Source organism: Selaginella moellendorffii, unplaced genomic scaffold (genome assembly GCF_000143415.4).
Source record: "Selaginella moellendorffii unplaced genomic scaffold, v1.0 SELMOscaffold_69, whole genome shotgun sequence".
NCBI lineage: Eukaryota > Viridiplantae > Streptophyta > Lycopodiopsida > Selaginellales > Selaginellaceae > Selaginella > Selaginella moellendorffii.
In genome coordinates, this window is record NW_003314330.1 from 566,638 (window position 1) to 582,422 (window position 15,785).

General features: G+C 43.4%; 5 protein-coding genes across 7 annotated transcripts; 3 read left to right on the forward strand and 2 right to left on the reverse strand.

Moving 5' to 3' along the window:
- The first annotated feature begins 791 nt into the window (after positions 1–791).
- LOC9653833 (protein SVP26) lies at positions 792–1,896 on the forward strand. The gene is made up of 5 exons (XM_002985592.2): positions 792–964; positions 1,015–1,094; positions 1,145–1,298; positions 1,364–1,546; positions 1,617–1,896. Exons 1-5 carry the CDS (start codon positions 811–813, stop codon positions 1,745–1,747), a joined length of 702 nt encoding a protein of 233 aa, XP_002985638.2. The 5' UTR covers positions 792–810; the 3' UTR covers positions 1,748–1,896.
- Positions 1,897–1,998: 102 nt separating this feature from the next.
- Positions 1,999–3,542, forward strand: LOC9653509 (G-type lectin S-receptor-like serine/threonine-protein kinase SD2-5). 2 transcript variants are annotated; one of them, XM_024659570.1, is made up of 2 exons: positions 1,999–2,116; positions 2,163–3,542. In XM_024659570.1, exons 1-2 carry the CDS (start codon positions 2,095–2,097, stop codon positions 3,452–3,454), a joined length of 1,314 nt encoding a protein of 437 aa, XP_024515338.1. In that variant the 5' UTR covers positions 1,999–2,094; the 3' UTR covers positions 3,455–3,542. The 2 variants fall into 2 exon arrangements, with proteins under 2 accessions (XP_024515338.1, XP_002985639.2); XM_002985593.2 differs by having other exon boundaries at positions 2,189–3,542.
- On the reverse strand, positions 3,465–5,030 carry LOC9653510 (inositol-phosphate phosphatase). Its single transcript, XM_024659574.1, has 9 exons — positions 4,954–5,030; positions 4,786–4,841; positions 4,594–4,725; positions 4,340–4,528; positions 4,185–4,283; positions 4,060–4,128; positions 3,885–3,985; positions 3,768–3,824; positions 3,465–3,695 (listed from the first exon to the last, which is right to left on the reverse strand). Exons 1-9 carry the CDS (start codon positions 4,970–4,972, stop codon positions 3,602–3,604), a joined length of 816 nt encoding a protein of 271 aa, XP_024515342.1. The 5' UTR covers positions 4,973–5,030; the 3' UTR covers positions 3,465–3,601.
- A 70-nt stretch (positions 5,031–5,100) lies between these two features.
- On the forward strand, positions 5,101–5,700 carry LOC112340713. The gene is made up of 2 exons (XM_024659575.1): positions 5,101–5,543; positions 5,607–5,700. The coding sequence occupies exons 1-2, from the start codon at positions 5,202–5,204 to the stop codon at positions 5,637–5,639; spliced, it is 375 nt and encodes a 124-aa protein (XP_024515343.1). The 5' UTR covers positions 5,101–5,201; the 3' UTR covers positions 5,640–5,700.
- LOC112340712 (glycosyltransferase family 64 protein C4-like) lies at positions 5,548–7,702 on the reverse strand. Of its 2 annotated transcripts, none has more exons than XM_024659572.1 (6): positions 7,512–7,702; positions 6,850–7,249; positions 6,376–6,772; positions 6,054–6,247; positions 5,933–6,003; positions 5,548–5,867 (listed from the first exon to the last, which is right to left on the reverse strand). In XM_024659572.1, the coding sequence occupies exons 2-6, from the start codon at positions 7,071–7,073 to the stop codon at positions 5,707–5,709; spliced, it is 1,047 nt and encodes a 348-aa protein (XP_024515340.1). In that variant the 5' UTR covers positions 7,074–7,249; positions 7,512–7,702; the 3' UTR covers positions 5,548–5,706. The 2 variants fall into 2 exon arrangements, with proteins under 2 accessions (XP_024515340.1, XP_024515339.1); XM_024659571.1 differs by having other exon boundaries at positions 7,498–7,702.
- Between the last annotated feature and the right edge of the window lie 8,083 nt (positions 7,703–15,785).

The following is a 15,785-nucleotide window of genomic DNA, read 5'->3' on the forward strand; positions in this document are numbered from 1 at the left end:
CTTTCTTCTTCATCCCTTGGAACACACGGATCGCGCCTCGCAAGCTGCCACACGCGGCATACATGTCAATCACCGCAGTAGACACGATCAAGCTCGAATCCCAGCCAGCAGCAACCATTTGGGAGTGGATTTGCTTACCCATCGGAAGAAATCGTGATCCACAGCATGCTCCAAGGGCTGTGACCTACTTGATCCTGCCCGGAGTGACACCCTGGAGCAGCAATCTCCGGTCAACACTTTGCATGTGCCACGCGTCACTGTGCCTTCCTCTCCCGCCCCACATGACTTGGCCACCTCCCATTGGCCGGGAGCAAACATCAACGCGATTATTCACTAAGACATGGTTAAAGAAATAACCCCTTTACAGTTACCCCCCATCGGACGGCTGCGATTGGCTGGATCCGGCGGCCCAGAAAGTTTGGCAACTCCTTATTGTGATAGATTAAGGTTTTTAGGCTAATTGTTCTATATTCTCTTTCCCTCATATATTTATAAATTATAAACATGTTTATAATATAAACTGGAATAACATTACTATTAAATAAACTAAACATTGTTACATGCAACACTTAGCAAAATTATTTTCTTTTATTATTTAGGATTAATAAAGATAAATAAAAAAATTAGTTAATTTCAAGAATTCACTAAAAGGGTAAATGCAAGAATTTTCTCAAATTAGGCTTGCTTTGAGGTAACAAACTCCGCAGAGCTAAGATAATGGTCTGATCAATCAGGAAGAAGAAATCACGTTACCTGAGAGATTCGAACGCCCCCAGTAACGAGCCGTAAGTTTTAGGGTTTCAAGCTCAAATGGCTGGGTATGGAGGAGGGCGGGATTATGGCTACTACGGCTACACTGCCCATGCCACATCGAGCTGGTCGGGGTTGAGCGCCGCATTCTTCTCCTCAATCTCGGCATTCACTGGAATCTTTCTCATTCTCTCCTTCTTGTCACTCGGAATAGGTGAGGAGTCGCTCTCGCAGCTCACTTTTCTTTCTCACGAAGCTATTCAGCCGCCGGATTGTTCTACCTTGCGGAGGTTGCGGAAGAACACACGCAGCTAACAAGAAAGATCATCGGCATCTCGATTAAGGTGAGACGAATTCGAGCTAGAGAAACACTGAAGATTGCTGTTTGTTTCAGGGAATTCTAGCTATCTACGTTCTACTCTTTGTTGTGGATGGCCTCCCGTTTTTTTGCGTTCTTTCTGGAATTGGAGCTCACGTACTATACCTTCAGCTTCTAAAGACGTATCCGATTGTTGATCCAACTTCAAATATTTTTCTCGGGAGCTCGGGTGAGCCGCGTCATGCTCAGAAAGCTCGTTGCTCAAACAACTTTGTTTTCGTGTATGTTTTCCAGGTGCTGGCGCTCTAAGTGTAATAATGTGGAGTCGGTTTTTCCTGCAACATCCACGATGTGCATATGTTACTCTCGGCTGGGCGATCGGTTTCATGGCCGTCACCGTCTTTTTTGTGCCGTTTCTCTTTCTCATCTCCCTGACGACTTCTTCGCAATCGTTGCCTCACGTATCAAGCTCCAGTGGTGCGTATCCTTACTTCTCTTAGCTTGCACGGTGCAAGGTTAATGTTTTCTTTTCTTTTTTTTTCTCCAGATTCTCAAGCGTCCTCATCAGGCTTCCTTGGAAAGAAAAGAACCACCGCTGTTTCGTCGTTATTTAGATTTCTGACTGATAGACGAGATCAGGTGCTACCAACGGCCTTACCTCGGCCGAGACAGGCTTAAGCAACAAAAGACTGCAGTGTACAGATACTGTAACTCTCTCGTTTTTTTCCTTTCACAGATCATTTGTGTTTTTGTGTGTTCTTTTCGAGGAAGACAAAGGTTGCAAGTTCTATTCTTAATTCGAAAGCGACTGTTGGAAGCTCGGTATTTGCCATGGTTTCGGCGAGCATTCATTGTCCCGTATAGCGGTGACCACTAGTCTACTAACTTTTCTTTTCTTTCAGCTCAGCTAGCTATCAGCTGGTTGGTCTAAGAGGTTTTTCAATCCAGGGTCCCAGAACACATTGATTCTCAGTTTGAAGTTTTCAGCTAAGCAGCCTCACACGCGGTGTTTGGCTTGGAGAGTTATGACCCTGAAGACTTCGTGCTGTAAGTCTTTAAATTCAATGCTGCTGCGCTACTAATATCTCTGTAGGTTCATGGCTTTCTCGACGACACCAGAGATATGTTTGTGCTCTCCTCCAAGCTAAACAGGCAGCAGCGATGGTGGCGGTAAGCTCTTTCTTTTTCGGGGTTCTTACGTGTAGTATCGGAGCCGCAGAAGCTCAGCAGCAGGCTAGAAAGCACGGGCCTGGTAGTAACTCTACGCAAGTTCCCAATGGTGACAAGGATGGCCTCCCGGCAGCCAGCATTGCTGCCGGAGTGCTGTCCCTGATCGTTGTGGGAGGTCTCTTACTGGTGGCAGCTCTAATCTTCATAAAGCAGCGCTTTCTCGATCCAAGAGCCAAGGCTTCGACGACAGCAGCTTCGATCATCTCTGCAGCAGGATCACCTCAGCTTGTCCAGTTTTCCTTCAAAGCCATCGTTGCCACCACCCGGAACTTCAGCGACAAGATCGGAGCTGGAATTCTCGGCTCCGTCTACAAAGGAGTTTTTCCGGACAGCGAGACGGTGGTCGCCGTGAAGAAGCTCGAGATAAACACAAGCGACAGGGACTTCCGCAACTGCGTCTCCGAGATCGGTTTCTTGTCTCACGACAGCCTCGTCCAGCTCCACGGCTTCTGTGCGGACTGTGGCCCCGACAACAAAATGCTCGTCTACGAGTTTCTTTCAAATGGTTCGCTGGACAAGTTGCTCTTCGAAGACTCGGAGGACAACCGGCTCGACTGGAAGTTCCGGTTTGACACAGCTCTCTCAGTCGCTCGGGGCGTCGCATATCTCCACCAGCAGCAGGTTCCAGTGATCCACGGCAATCTCAAAACAGAAAACATCCTCCTGGACAAGAACTTCCAGCCGAAAATCTCCGACACCGGCCTGGGCTTGCTCGTCGACAGGAGAAAAATCAAGACGGCTCTGAGCAGCGGCCGAGTTCACGGATACTTCTCCCCAGAGTGGATTGCCGACTCGCCTCTCACGACCAAGACCGACGTCTACGGCTTTGGGATGATCCTTCTCGAGATAATTGGTGGCCGGAGGATCCTCGACTTGAGCCAGAAGTCGGAGCAGTGGAACTTCGTGGACTGGGTTTCCAAGCAGGTAAAAGCCGGCAACTACGTCGGGGTCGCGGATCCCCGGCTGAGTAGCATCGATCTCGAGCAGCTCCGGAGAGGGATTGACGTTGCGGTGTGGTGCATCCAAGACGACGCAAAGTCGAGGCCGTCCATGGCTAAAGTTGTCGAGGAGCTGGAGAAAGTTTTGGTGATTGAGGCTACTCCTGCGAGAAAGAAGAGGTCCTACGGGCAGCTGCAAGAGATAGAAGCATCGTGAAAAAACGATGCGAAGAGAAAGAATGTTTCTTTGCTTTCCTTTGTGGTGTTTCTTTCTACATGAAGATATAAATCAGCCATCGTTTTTCTTGCTCTTGTCCATGAAAGTGTAAATGAATGAATGGAGAGAGACTCGTCTTTGTTCTCGTCAGTCTTTGTGTAACGCCTCCAGGAAAGCGTCCTGGAGGTGTGAATTCGTGGCCGCGATTCTCTGGGACATGAGCTCCAATGGCCCTCCCGACCTGCATTAAAACCAATCACGTTAGCGAAAAAAAAAAAAACCGACAGCTTTTCTCTTTTCTTTTTCCACTTACGGATCAAACACACGCCCTCCGGCTTCTTGCAAAATCACAACTCCTGCCGTGATATCCCTGCAAGGAAGAACGATCGTATCAAGCAAGTGATCGAGAAAACGTTTTCTTTGCACTCACCAAGGGCCTCCGAATCCCAGCTCGTAGAAGATATCCAGCCTTCCACAAGCGACACCGCACAGGTTGAGCGCACAAGATCCGGTCATGCGCAGGGAGCGAATCTGCGAGACACGAGAACTCATCCTTTAAGACCAGTGGAAAGAAAACGAGGAAAAGACGTAAACTTCGCAGTCACCTTATAAAGAAGGTTGTTGATCCTGTCAGTGGTTTCGTCCACAGTCGCTTTGTCTCGCTTCGTTCCAACCTGTAAAAGCAAGGCAAAGATTAGAAGAAAAAAAAGTAAGAAGGAGCAAATCAAACCTCTGTGGCAAGCAAAGCCTTATAAATCTCGTCCTGAGATGATGCAGTGATTTTGCTGCCATTGAGAAAGGCACCTCTTCCTTTGACAGCGGTGAAGAGCTACGGAAAAAACCAAAGAAGAAATGAGAGAGATACTTTGTAGTTTCTGTGCGTACCTCGTTCAGTATGGGATTGTATACAACTCCGACCGAAGGTACCTTCCCAATCGTGAGGCCGATCGAAACGCAGACAAAAGGAAATCCATGCACAAAGTTTGTGGTGCCATCCAGCGGATCAACAATCCACGTTGGCTCGTCGGTTAGCTCCGCGGTTCCATTCAAAGCCGAGGTTTCTTCGCCGATAAACTGTGAAGAACTCGTGAGAATTTTTCCATGGAACAAAGGGAAGTTGTAAAGTCGAGAGAGCTTGCCTTGTGATCCGGGAAATGCTTTTGCAAGAGCTCAAAAATAAGCTTCTCGCAAGCTTTATCCGTCTCTGTTACCAGATCCACCTTTCCTTTATGCTCTACATTCTTGTGGCTGTGAAAGCTACCAGCGATTATCTGCAAGAAAAAAAACTTTTTCAGTGAGAAAAAGAGGAACTTTACAAAGGATGAATCGACCTGGCCGGCTTGCTTTGCGGCATCCACAGCGATCTCCAAGAAACCATCCAATTCATCTAGAAAGACCACAAAATCAAAGCACTATTCGATCAGCCAAGAAGGAGAAGCGATCTAAAAGTCATCTAGAATCGAAGGAAACGAAGAAATGATCTAGAGAAACGAGCAAACCTTCTCGAACAACGCCCATTGCGCCTTTCGTCCCAGTTACAAATGAAAAACCTGTGAATAAACCCTAATATATGTATTAAACCCCCTTTTCAAAATAACCTTTATGTGGTGGAGGCATATCCAAGGATCTGGTTATTGGGGATACCTTTCCCAAATAGCGATTCGAACCAAGGACCGGTTACTTTTTGGCGGTTTTTTTGAAAAACCCTAAAAGCTTTTGGGGGAGAAGCAAATTTAGATCCGAGGCCATGGCGGATGAATCGTGCCGCGATTGGGAAGTTCTCACCATGTCCACCGCCTCGATCGATCCCAAGAGCTCGGCCGCTGCAACTAATTCCAGTGATTCCAAGCAGCAGCTGGGAGAATCGGAGGACAAGAACAAGGTGAGCAAGGAAAAGGAGGAGCTTACAGTGGGTATGGCTGCCTGGTTGCAGCGGCAATCCTCAGAGATTGTCTTGCGCGCTCGCCAATCCAATCCGCTACTGTCTCTAGCAGTCGCGGCCGCCGCAGTGGTGGGTCTCGTGATTTTGGGGCGGGGATGGCATCGCGAGCGCTGTGAGAATCGGCTGCTAAGATCACAGCTCGGCACGGTAAGAACTCTTTGCAAAAGCCTTCTTTTTTGGTTTCTCAGTCTCTTTTCCCTCTATTTGCAGAGAGTTATAACCATTGAACTCTCGGACTTCTAGGAGCTTTTCTTCTCTTTCTCGCTCTTTTCTCTCCGAGCATGAATCAGGAAAGTTTCTCAAAGTTTTCTCACCAAAACCACTGCAAGTTTGCGTCCACGGCTTTGACATTGCTTGCCACGAGCGGCATGTAGCCGTAGCGAGCTGCTAGAAAATTCACGCACACCGTGCGATGGACATCGTGGCCTTTCAAGCTGCTGATCCCGCTCGACCCAATCTCGTAGAGTTTTCCTGGAAAGAAAGAGAGAAAAAAACATTTTTTCTCACAGCTGAATTTGCGAGAAGCAAAACCTTACCTTTCACCCAGATCGGAGGAGCGTTTGTCAAGTTCGCGACCATGAAAGACATGGCAATGTCCTCGCAGTTCCTGGAAGTGAAGAACATCAAGTAAAAGACCGTTTCTTTTCGTTCGCTTACCTCTGGTTTGCGACATACTCCCGTATGGAAGCGGGCATTTGGAGCGTGTAGTACTCGAGATACTTGTGATGGAGAAATGCCGCTTTCGTAAGAACCATGCTGTAGGTCCCCATCCACCAAACGGACCACCAGCCTCCATACGTAAAAGTCGGCTGCTCCGGCCGGAAAGTTGGCGAGATTTGCTTCCAGTTGTTCTGCAAGATCAAGGAGCACGCAAATTGAAACTTCCATCAGAAGCGCCAAAGAAAAATCACATCTTTGGATGTGAGAGAGAAGCGAAAAAGCAGGACAATAAAATCAGCGGTTTCGAGTAAGAAGTCACCTTCAATCGTGCCCAGTGCATCCGTGGCACGAAACCGACCATGCTATCAGGAGCGCTCAGCCACACCCGGAAAGAAAACTCCAGAGTCGTGCAAGGGACCAGAACGTCGTCGTCGATGGAGAAGATCCCGTCGGTGGTGACGCCGTCGAGCGGCTTGAATCTGTTGTTGAGGTTGTCCTCGTCGTTGATGTCAATACGGAGCTCCAGCTCGGGGTTGTTCTCGGCGGCGCGGATGGATTTTTCCAGCGCCGCCAGCAGCGACTCCGAGGGCGGCTCGCTCTCGCTCCACACCACCCGGATCGCATCGACACCGCGGCACGATGCGTAGTGGGCCACGGACTTTCGCAAGAGATCGTAGCGCTTCCATGTGTTGACGAGAACCGTGTAGCGATGGTGCCTGGAAATCAAAAGTGAGTCATAGGCAACAGTGAAGAACCAAAGTTTGAAAAGGAAAAGACGAGCTTTTTTTCGTACCTCGAGACGAGAAGAAAATTCGCCTCGTCTTGGTTCCATCTCACAATCGCTGCCGAAACCAAGAAGATAAAAATCAGCATCGAGATCCCGAGAAGAAGCCTGGATCTCCAAGAGGAAATGCGGTAGAACCAGGCGAGAGGGGATCTCCAGCAACGAGAAGAGGAGGAAGATGGTCTTCCAGCTTTCACCAGCACCTTGTGATCTCTCGCCACCAAGGAACTCATCCTGCTGCCACTGGCGGCAATGGCGGAGGTGGCGGCGATGGTGGTGGCGACGGTGGTGGTGGAGCAAAACAAAAACTCCGTCCCATACAGACTGGCCAGAGGAGTGTGCCACTGAGCCAGCCAGTGGCGACAAGTCACATTAGACTTCCTTGTACGAAAGAGCAGTGGATCAAAAACTTCGGTCCATGCACGGACGCCAAGAACACAAGACACCAGCAAAGAAAAGAAAGATTAGAAGCGAGAAAGGCACAGAGAAAGAAGAAGAACTATTCGCTCAAACTCCCTCGCTCGCTACAGTCGGGGAATCCCTCATTGGAACACTAGACAGCACTAAAAGGGAAAAACCCTCCCCCGCCTCCTCTAGATTCTTTGTGGGATGGATCGATTAGATCGATTAGAAACACATAAAGAAATCAAGGTCTACCTCAATGACCTCACCGCGGTCGCATTCATCGCGAAAGAGAGGAAAAGCACTGATCCCCGGGAAACTGACAAACAGCAGCTCCTCCACTGGGACTCTCGCTCCAATTCGTCAGACGCACAATCGAGCAGCCGATGGCGATCTGGCGATGGCGACACAAAATCGCGAGAAAAATCCACCTGGGGTTTGTGCTTATCGGCCAAATAGCCCTAAAAACTGCCTTAGGGTTTATAGAAGAATTGCGGATTTAGGCGCTGTAACGGATGGACGCCTGCGCTTCCCGCTTCTTTCCATTTTCAAATTCCAGCCTGCATTTTAGGGTTCTTGTGGTCACTGGTTTCTAGCGTTTTCCTTTCTTTCTTTTGCCTATTAAGATCCGGGCGCTCGCGAAAGATCAATGATCAACGTAAGGCGGAGAGATCATCAGCAGCAGCACCATGTTTCTGGCGTAAGCTATCACTTCTTTTAACGTTTCTATTGGAAGATTGTATGATGGATCCTTTTTTATGCAGCGAGCGGTGCTCAATGCAGTAGCCCTCCAAGATCACTTCACGAGGTCCTTAAGCTTTGGCATGGCAAGTTTCCTCTCGATCGTCTCTTTCTCTCTTTTTTATTCTCATTTTTTCGTTTGCACAGATTCGCTATCATCAAGGACTACAGCAGCAGCAACAGCAAATCTTGTCTCATCTAAGTCTTGGTTTGTAGAAACTCTTTGTTTTCTCATATGATTTTCACGAGCTTTCCTTGCTTTGCTTTTCTTTTCTTCTTTGTGTATAGCACAACAATGTGGACTTGTTACGAAGCCCAGAGGGGAGTTGACGGAAGAAGAGTGGCGAATCGCTCGCGAGCAGTCGATGGCGAGGAGGGACGCACTGCATGGCTGTCCAATTTGTCACGAAATTTTTATTCGTGGAGACCAGGTAAGTGAGTGGTCTCTTGCAAAATGGCCACAATCTTTAGTTTTCTTTTTTTTTTTCTTTCTTTGCAGCTTTTACTCAGCTGCTCTCATGTCTTTCACAAGGTTTGGAGCTCTTCACGGATGGTCTTTTAGTGCCACGGAAATCACATCAGGGTGCCAATATTTGCAGCAATGCTTGAAACGTTTTGAGAAGTTCTCAAGGCAACGCTGCTGCCCGGTGTGCCGGACTGAGCACTATCAAACCATGGCCGTGAGGATACCATCGACTTTGTACAAGAACTTCTTTGCAACAAGGCATGGAAATTCCAAGCTTTTATCATCAAAGCGAAGTGTTTGTCTTTCCATTGCTTTCGTGAAGGATACAGACGGCGTACAGGGCTTACAAGTGTCGGAGAGATTACGCTGAGTACAAATGGAGACATCCACCTGAAGATCCAGGCAAACGAAAGGAATGGTTTGCAAAAAAGGTTGGTTCTTTTCTTTTTGCATATTTCTCTAAACCTGTGGGAGCATCAGCTTGAATCGGCTTCAAACCGACTGCTGGATCAAATGGCTGTAGACGAAGACAATGTGAAGCTCCTCTTGGCCAGCATCGACAATACTCTGGCCAGCAGTAAGCAGATTTACGATGTTCTTGGCAGCAGAGATCAAACGAAGGAGGTGGACAATTTAAATCTTAATGAAGAAAGCGATCTTAATTGGCACCAGGTGATCGAAAAGGTACGTTCTTTCTTGCATCTATCTCAAGCTTATCATTATTTTTCCAGGCTATTGAGAGATATGACATTGATTGTTCCATTTGCATAATGCCGCTGCAAAAGGATGGAGGATCCAACCTTAGCCTGCTCAGCTGCAGCCACTTATTCCATAGCCATTGCATCTCGGAGTTTGAGGCGTTCCATGCATCGGCAGAGCTCTTATGCCCGATTTGTAGAACCATGTACAAGAGGTTCGACTTGTAGCATTGCTGTAGGATTCGATACTCAGAAAGAAAACACTTCTTTTGACATTTAAGAATGAGAAATCACATGACTTCACAGGAACTTCAAACTTGGTTGACAACCAAATTTAATTCTGGCTTGGAACGTGAAAAGGTGATCCTGGGATGTGAAATGGTGGAAAACTGGAAGGAGGGAAATGGGAACCAGGGTGAAATGGTGGAAGATGGCCACTAGGTGGTCCTGGAATGAAAGGGGGAAAATTGATTGGTGGGAACTGGCCACCTGGTCTTGGAATAGAAGGGGGAAAATGAAATGGGGGGAAATGACCAGAAGGGGGAATCTGAAATGGTGCTGAATTAGCAAAAGGTGAAGGTGGCCTGGGAATAAAAGGAGGAGCTTGATGGAATGGTGGAATGTGGCTTGACGGTGGCCAAGCATATCCTGGAAGGTGAGGAGATGCAGCATGAGGAACCTGAGTTTGTAAGCTTTTTCCTGCTGAATCAAGTAGAAGAGCATGCTCCTTCAGCAACGTTCGTCTGCCACTCACTTGCAATGCATTGAGAAAGATAAACACTTCAAAGATAAGCATTGAAATGATTTGAAAAGCCATCACAACTCAAATGCTTTTATCTAATCACTGAATTTATATTAGAGTCCAATGACTTTAGACCACTAACTTATTTTGGCTATTATTATTTGATTATTTGGTTGTTCCAAATGTTAAGTTCTTTTCTTTTTACTCTTTATTGATCCTGTTTTACTGCTGGTGGGTGTTAGTGGCAGCATGGATCCATTGGGCTTTATTGGATCGACACCACGTGATTGGTTTGCATTTATAGAGACAACTCCGATGCCAATACAAATTTTTTCGAGCATTGGGGAAGTGATGAGTACACAAATGGACAACACTAGGACAACAATGGATGCCGAAGTTATGGAAGAAATTCCACAATTTAGATTATAGAGTCCAACACATAGTGTGCCTACAAATGTTGCAAAACCATCAACCAATGAGGTGAGTTTAGGCCAAGAAAATTAGGGTCAAGAAACTTAATGGGACAAAGAGGAGAATATTTAAATGAACCAAAGGAGTATGGGCTAAGTTTTCTTCAATCCACCTATACATCTGACAGTGACACACCTTTGGTCAATTAGTTTAGTGAGATGAGGTAACCATAGTAGTAGTAAACACCACAACAACATTACAAGGTCAAGGCTAGTCACACCTTCGCTCACAAGACCACAAGTTAGTCAAGTGAGCTAGCAGTCCAAAGCTTTATGGAGTAACTTGCTCAACACATCAAAGGAGCAGGCAAGCAGCCAATTGACAAGCTGATGCAACCAGTAAAAGGCAAAGAAACACTAAAATACCATGTGCAGATCTTAATTTACCTCAAAACAATCACCAAGAAAGTGGATGGTGTCATGGGCGAGTAGAATCATCAATGCCACATAATTCAAGAACTCAAGACTGCAATCCCGGCTTCCACATCCACCGATGTAGAGTGCATCAACCACCAAGACCAGTATATTGCAATACTCAACCAGAAAAATCAAATTATGCATTAGGAACTCGACAATCAACGCCAAAGTGTTGAACTTATCATTATAAAGACTAAGCTTAGCAACTTGAAGTAGGATTTGGAAAATTTGACTACATGAGGATAGACAATAGTTTTGTCGTGGGGGAGTGAAGAAGAAATAAATGTTTTATTTTACATATCATCCTAAGCAGAGCAAAAGAAAAAAACTTAAGCAAAATAGAGTTGTGCTTAAGGTTAAGCATCTAAAGAAAAAAGACCTAACCTAGACAACACTTGTCATAGACAAACATGAAGCAGTTAAGAATGGTTATAAAATTATGTAGTATATAAATAGCACTTAGAAATGCTAGAAAACAACCTTAATTCAATGTTATATGTATTTATATTGAATTAACTATCTTTTCTCCTACTTATGTTGTTTGTGCAAAGTAGAGTTGAAAAAGTAATATATGCTTATCTTTACTCATGCCTTTGGGGTTTGAGGCTGAATTCTCTTTTTTTTTTTCTTCTTTACATTCTTTGTTTGTCACTATTTTGCAAGTAGGGGCAAACATGGAAGTATAGGTAAAAAAAGCTTTACTCAATAGGAGGCTACCAAATTTAAATTAATATCAGTGTGAACCATAGTTCCATTTTTCTTCTTGCAATCTGTATTGAGCACTATTCTAGACATGGAAGGATTGGAATATGAGTGGAGTAAGTTGCCATCTCTAAATCTGTATCCATCATCATTTGTAATGCATTCAATTGAATCTATAAACATCACCTTTCCATCACACTTTGCCGCTATCTTCTAGGTGGGCTTAACAAACTTAAAATTGGATCATTTCTCACATCCCTGTAAAACTTTTGTTACCACTGCATTAAATAGCAAAGTGAGAACCATATGTGAAGTCCCATGGCAGTGAAGCTGTAGAGTAGCAGAAAAGTTACAAAGAGTATAAACATTTTTCCTGGGCCACAACAAAGAAACTTAGGAATGATCAGGTAAGTCACAAGGTTATAAGCATTACCATCTAGGCAAATTTGCAATAGTTTGATACATGTTATAAAATCAATTGTTATAAGAAATAGTAACTCTTAATAGTCATTTCAATGGAGAAACATATATTGAAGAGCCAATTTATATTACTTTAAGAGTGAAACAAAAATCTGGAACTCCAAATAATGGCTGAAGAAAATTAATTCTGGCCTGGAATATGAAAAGGTGGTGGACAAAAGAATGGTGGAATATAGCTAGGTCCTGGGATGTGAAATGGAGCACCATGACATAAAAGGAGCGAGAAATGCCATGAGGTGGTACTAGAATAACAGAGGGAAAATGGAATAGTAGAAAATGGCTACCAGGAATGTGAAATGGTTCAAATGAGAGATTGGGGAATATGGTTTGAATATGGCATGGGAAAAAATAGTGGAATGGTGGAATATGGCTTGAGAGAGGTCAATTATATCTTGTAGTGTGAGGAAATAGTGTGTAACTTGAGCTTCCTATGCACCTTGATGATGGTCTATCAACTTTTTTCTTAAATTTAATGCTTTTATTCTTTTGTGGGTATAGAGTCAATACTACTTGACATGTATCTCACTTTTTCTTTCTCTTTACCACAATTTTAATTATCATAGATGGTTTGGAAAAGGAAAAACCATTACAAAGGTTAAGAAAAATCAGAAAGATGTTATGAAATGTCTTTATTTTAAATCCACTTCTGCTCTCATTTCCACCCATGAACCCAAAAATATGTAATAATAAGTAACTTTTATTCCCACATGCACTCAACTCTTAGGGACATTTATAATTGAATTAGAAGTAACACTTTATATGATATATTGATAGTTATTTTAATTTACAAAGATGCTTTATTCTAAATTTGAGATGGACTATCCCATAACTTTTTCTCGATAGTTAAATTAATATACTTGGAGTGAAGATCATTAAACTTTATGGTCAAGCCATTGAATTGCTAGATTTTTTTTAGATACTTCAAGATCTCCATTTAAACAATTTTCTGAATTAAGATTAATTAAGAATTTTAATTTTGGAACCAAACCCTAGACAAGCCTCCCTAAGGTATACCAGCTAAATCCCTTAGGCCATAAAATATTTTTGAAATATTCTAATAGTTCATGTCATTAGGCCCAAATAATTCTATCATAAACTAGTTCTGAGACCTTTAAGCCCTCACTAAATTGCCATTTTTTTCTAGTTATTCATGTAGTGCACTTGAATTTAGAACTAAACTCCAAGCCTATTGTGTTACAAAATGAGGGTCTGATACAATCCCACAAGCACCAACTCCTCATATCGAACACCTACACACTTAGATGGTATTTGGCACAATTTTGGCATACTAGTGGCCTAATATGAAGATGGTGCCCCACTGACTAGAGCAATGTGGAGCTTGGGTTTAGACCCAAACCAGATGCAAAATAAAGAGTGATACAGCTCAGTGGGAACAAAACTAACATCTCAGATGGTTGGACATGCATTCCAACCATTATCCCTACTATACATTTGGAACCCTTGATACGCCCCCCTAAGGAACACATGCTTTGGGATTTCACCTTTAGCCTCCCTTAATATTAGGAGTTAGTCTCTGGGACAAGCTCAAAACTTATTAAATATAGAATGTCCCTAGATTGTAAATTTGGACACGGAATAAACACCATTGTGTTTAAGACAATCTTTACATTCCATAGATATGCCAAATGAGCAAATCTAAACACTTTTTATAAATAGCATTTGGGACTAGAATGAGACTAACACAAAGGGCATGATAGCGAAAGTGTTTAGCAAACACAATAAGCTATCATGTAGTGATATTGAGGGACTAAACTCAATATGTGCCAAACTAGTGCAAGATAGAGCAAAAAAGAACTAACAAGCTGGGCGAAGTATGTTTAGCTAAATAAACATTTAAGAATTCATTCCTTATGCTCATTCAACTAAGTACAGATGCTAAATCTAATTTACTAACACTTGGACAAAAGGGGCTAATAAAGGGAACTAATAGTATTGAACTCCTGTCGTCATAGAAGTAAAGAGAGAGTGTTTGTAAGAATTGGCTGACAAGTTGTAAACTCATGAATTTGGACTTCCTGGGAAGTCACCTAGCCCCATATTATTCAAACCCAAGGACACTTAACCTTAAATATCCCAAAACCCTTAATCAATTGAAAAAAAGGGTAATTAATTGAAAACTCTTGTTCATGGGTTGTTTCCCTTATATTTGAACCCCATGGATCGTCTTTCAAGTCATTCTCTTTGATTATTTACAATTCATCACACTTCTTTATAAGTTCACGCCCTTGTGAATGGAAGCTGAGAGTCACAGCTCTCCCAAGAGCCTCGCTCTCAGCAAACTAAACCTACCAAATATCAATTAACATATGGCATAATTCCCTTAAGCCAACTAATAGAGTTGGACCTAGACCCGCTCTAATACCAAATGTAAACTCTTGAGTTTGGAGTTCCTGGGAGGTCACCCAGTAGTACTATTTAAACCTAAGGATGCTTAACTTTAAATATCCCGACTCTTAATTGATTGAAAAAGCGGGTATACTCTTGTTTTTGGTCATTTTTCCTTTATATTTAAACCCTATGGATCATTTCTTAAATTGTTCTCTTTGGTTGCTTACATAAGTATCTTTCGATACCCAAAGTCACATTTGCGACAATTCTAATCTAAAGAATTTACCATAATCCTTAAGTTAGTTTTAATTAGTACAAAAGTGGAAATTTGTCCCAATATGGCTTGAGAGCTAAATTGCTCTAAAGGTGCCCTAGTTATTCCAACAATGTGTCTTATAAAGTTTTTTTTACCAAATAACAAATCTATTCTAAACACTTAATCTAGAAAATAATTACAGATTAGCCCTAATAACCACATTTATACTTTTAATATCTAATTGCTCTAACCCAAGGATCTAAGTGTAAGCAACCAAAGGGAACGACTTGAGAGACAATCCATAGGGGTTCAAATATAGAAGGAAAGGGCCCATGAATAAGAGTGCACCCCCTTTTCCAATCGGTTAAGGGTCTTGGGATAATTGGAGTTAAGTGTCCTTGGGTTTGAATAGTACTGGGCTGGGCGACCTCCCAGGAAATCTAAACTTAGGAGTTTACATTTAGTATCAGAGGGGTTTCGAGTTTGACTCTGTTGGTTGGCTAGGGGAATCATACCACATGTTGATTGACATCTGGCTGGTCCAGTTTGCTCCCGCTGGGCTCAACTCAAGGGGTAGGGTGTCAAGAGAGCAGGGCTCTCGGGAGAGCTGCGGCTCTCAGCTTCTATTCACAAGGGCGTGAACTTGCAGGGAAGCATGGTGGATTGTAAGCAACCAAAGGGAACGACTTAAGAGACGATCCATAGGGATTCAAATATAAAGGGAAAAGGCCCATGAATAAAAGTGCACCCCCTTTTCCAATCGATTAAGGGTCTTGAGATAGTTGGACTTAAGCGTCCTTGGGTTTGAATAGTACTGGGCAGGGTGACCTCCCGGGAAGTCCAAATTTAGGAGTTTACACTAAGGCTTCAAAAGTGATTATGTGTTCTTTACACTCTAAATTTGAGTGTTAAAAATCATGATTTTCTAGAAAAACAGTAGCCCTTTTTGTATCCTTCATCTTTCCTTAATTGGCTCTCAAGAATGCTTAAGTTACTTTCTTTTGTTAACAATCAAAGTTGTTCTTTAACTTCTCTGATTTTGATGCTACATACTCCTTTGCAAAAGAAGTAATATTAAAAATGCTAAATAAATCATACTTAAAAAATTGTGGATACCACATTTGTAAAAATAGTTTACCACTAGATTTTCAACATCTACTCACTTAGTTAGGTTTTAAATATCACTCAATGTAACATATGTGATCATAGGATAAGATTTGGA

Excerpts from the sequence above, each read along its gene's own strand:
- LOC9653833 (XM_002985592.2), top strand. The coding sequence starts at position 811 with ATGGCTGGGTATGGAGGAGGGCGGGATTATGGCTACTACGGCTACACT. Across the intron at positions 965-1,014 it reads CTTCTTGTCACTCGGAATAG|CCGCCGGATTGTTCTACCTT; the intron begins GTGAGGAGTCGC and ends GAAGCTATTCAG. Across the intron at positions 1,299-1,363 it reads TATTTTTCTCGGGAGCTCGG|GTGCTGGCGCTCTAAGTGTA; the intron begins GTGAGCCGCGTC and ends TATGTTTTCCAG.
- LOC9653509 (XM_024659570.1), top strand. The coding sequence starts at position 2,095 with ATGACCCTGAAGACTTCGTGCT. Across the intron at positions 2,117-2,162 it reads GACCCTGAAGACTTCGTGCT|GTTCATGGCTTTCTCGACGA; the intron begins GTAAGTCTTTAA and ends ATATCTCTGTAG.
- LOC9653510 (XM_024659574.1), bottom strand. Across the intron at positions 3,986-4,059 it reads TCAACAACCTTCTTTATAAG|ATTCGCTCCCTGCGCATGAC; the intron begins GTGACTGCGAAG and ends CGTGTCTCGCAG. Across the intron at positions 3,696-3,767 it reads GGAGGGCGTGTGTTTGATCC|GTCGGGAGGGCCATTGGAGC; the intron begins GTAAGTGGAAAA and ends GTTTTAATGCAG.
- LOC112340713 (XM_024659575.1), top strand. The coding sequence starts at position 5,202 with ATGGCGGATGAATCGTGCCGCGATTGGGAAGTTCTCACCATGTCCACC. Across the intron at positions 5,544-5,606 it reads TAAGATCACAGCTCGGCACG|AGAGTTATAACCATTGAACT; the intron begins GTAAGAACTCTT and ends CTCTATTTGCAG.
- LOC112340712 (XM_024659572.1), bottom strand. The coding sequence starts at position 7,073 with ATGAGTTCCTTGGTGGCGAGAGATCACAAGGTGCTGGTGAAAGCTGGA. Across the intron at positions 6,248-6,375 it reads TGCACTGGGCACGATTGAAG|AACAACTGGAAGCAAATCTC; the intron begins GTGACTTCTTAC and ends TTGATCTTGCAG. Across the intron at positions 6,004-6,053 it reads GAGTATGTCGCAAACCAGAG|GAACTGCGAGGACATTGCCA; the intron begins GTAAGCGAACGA and ends CTTCACTTCCAG.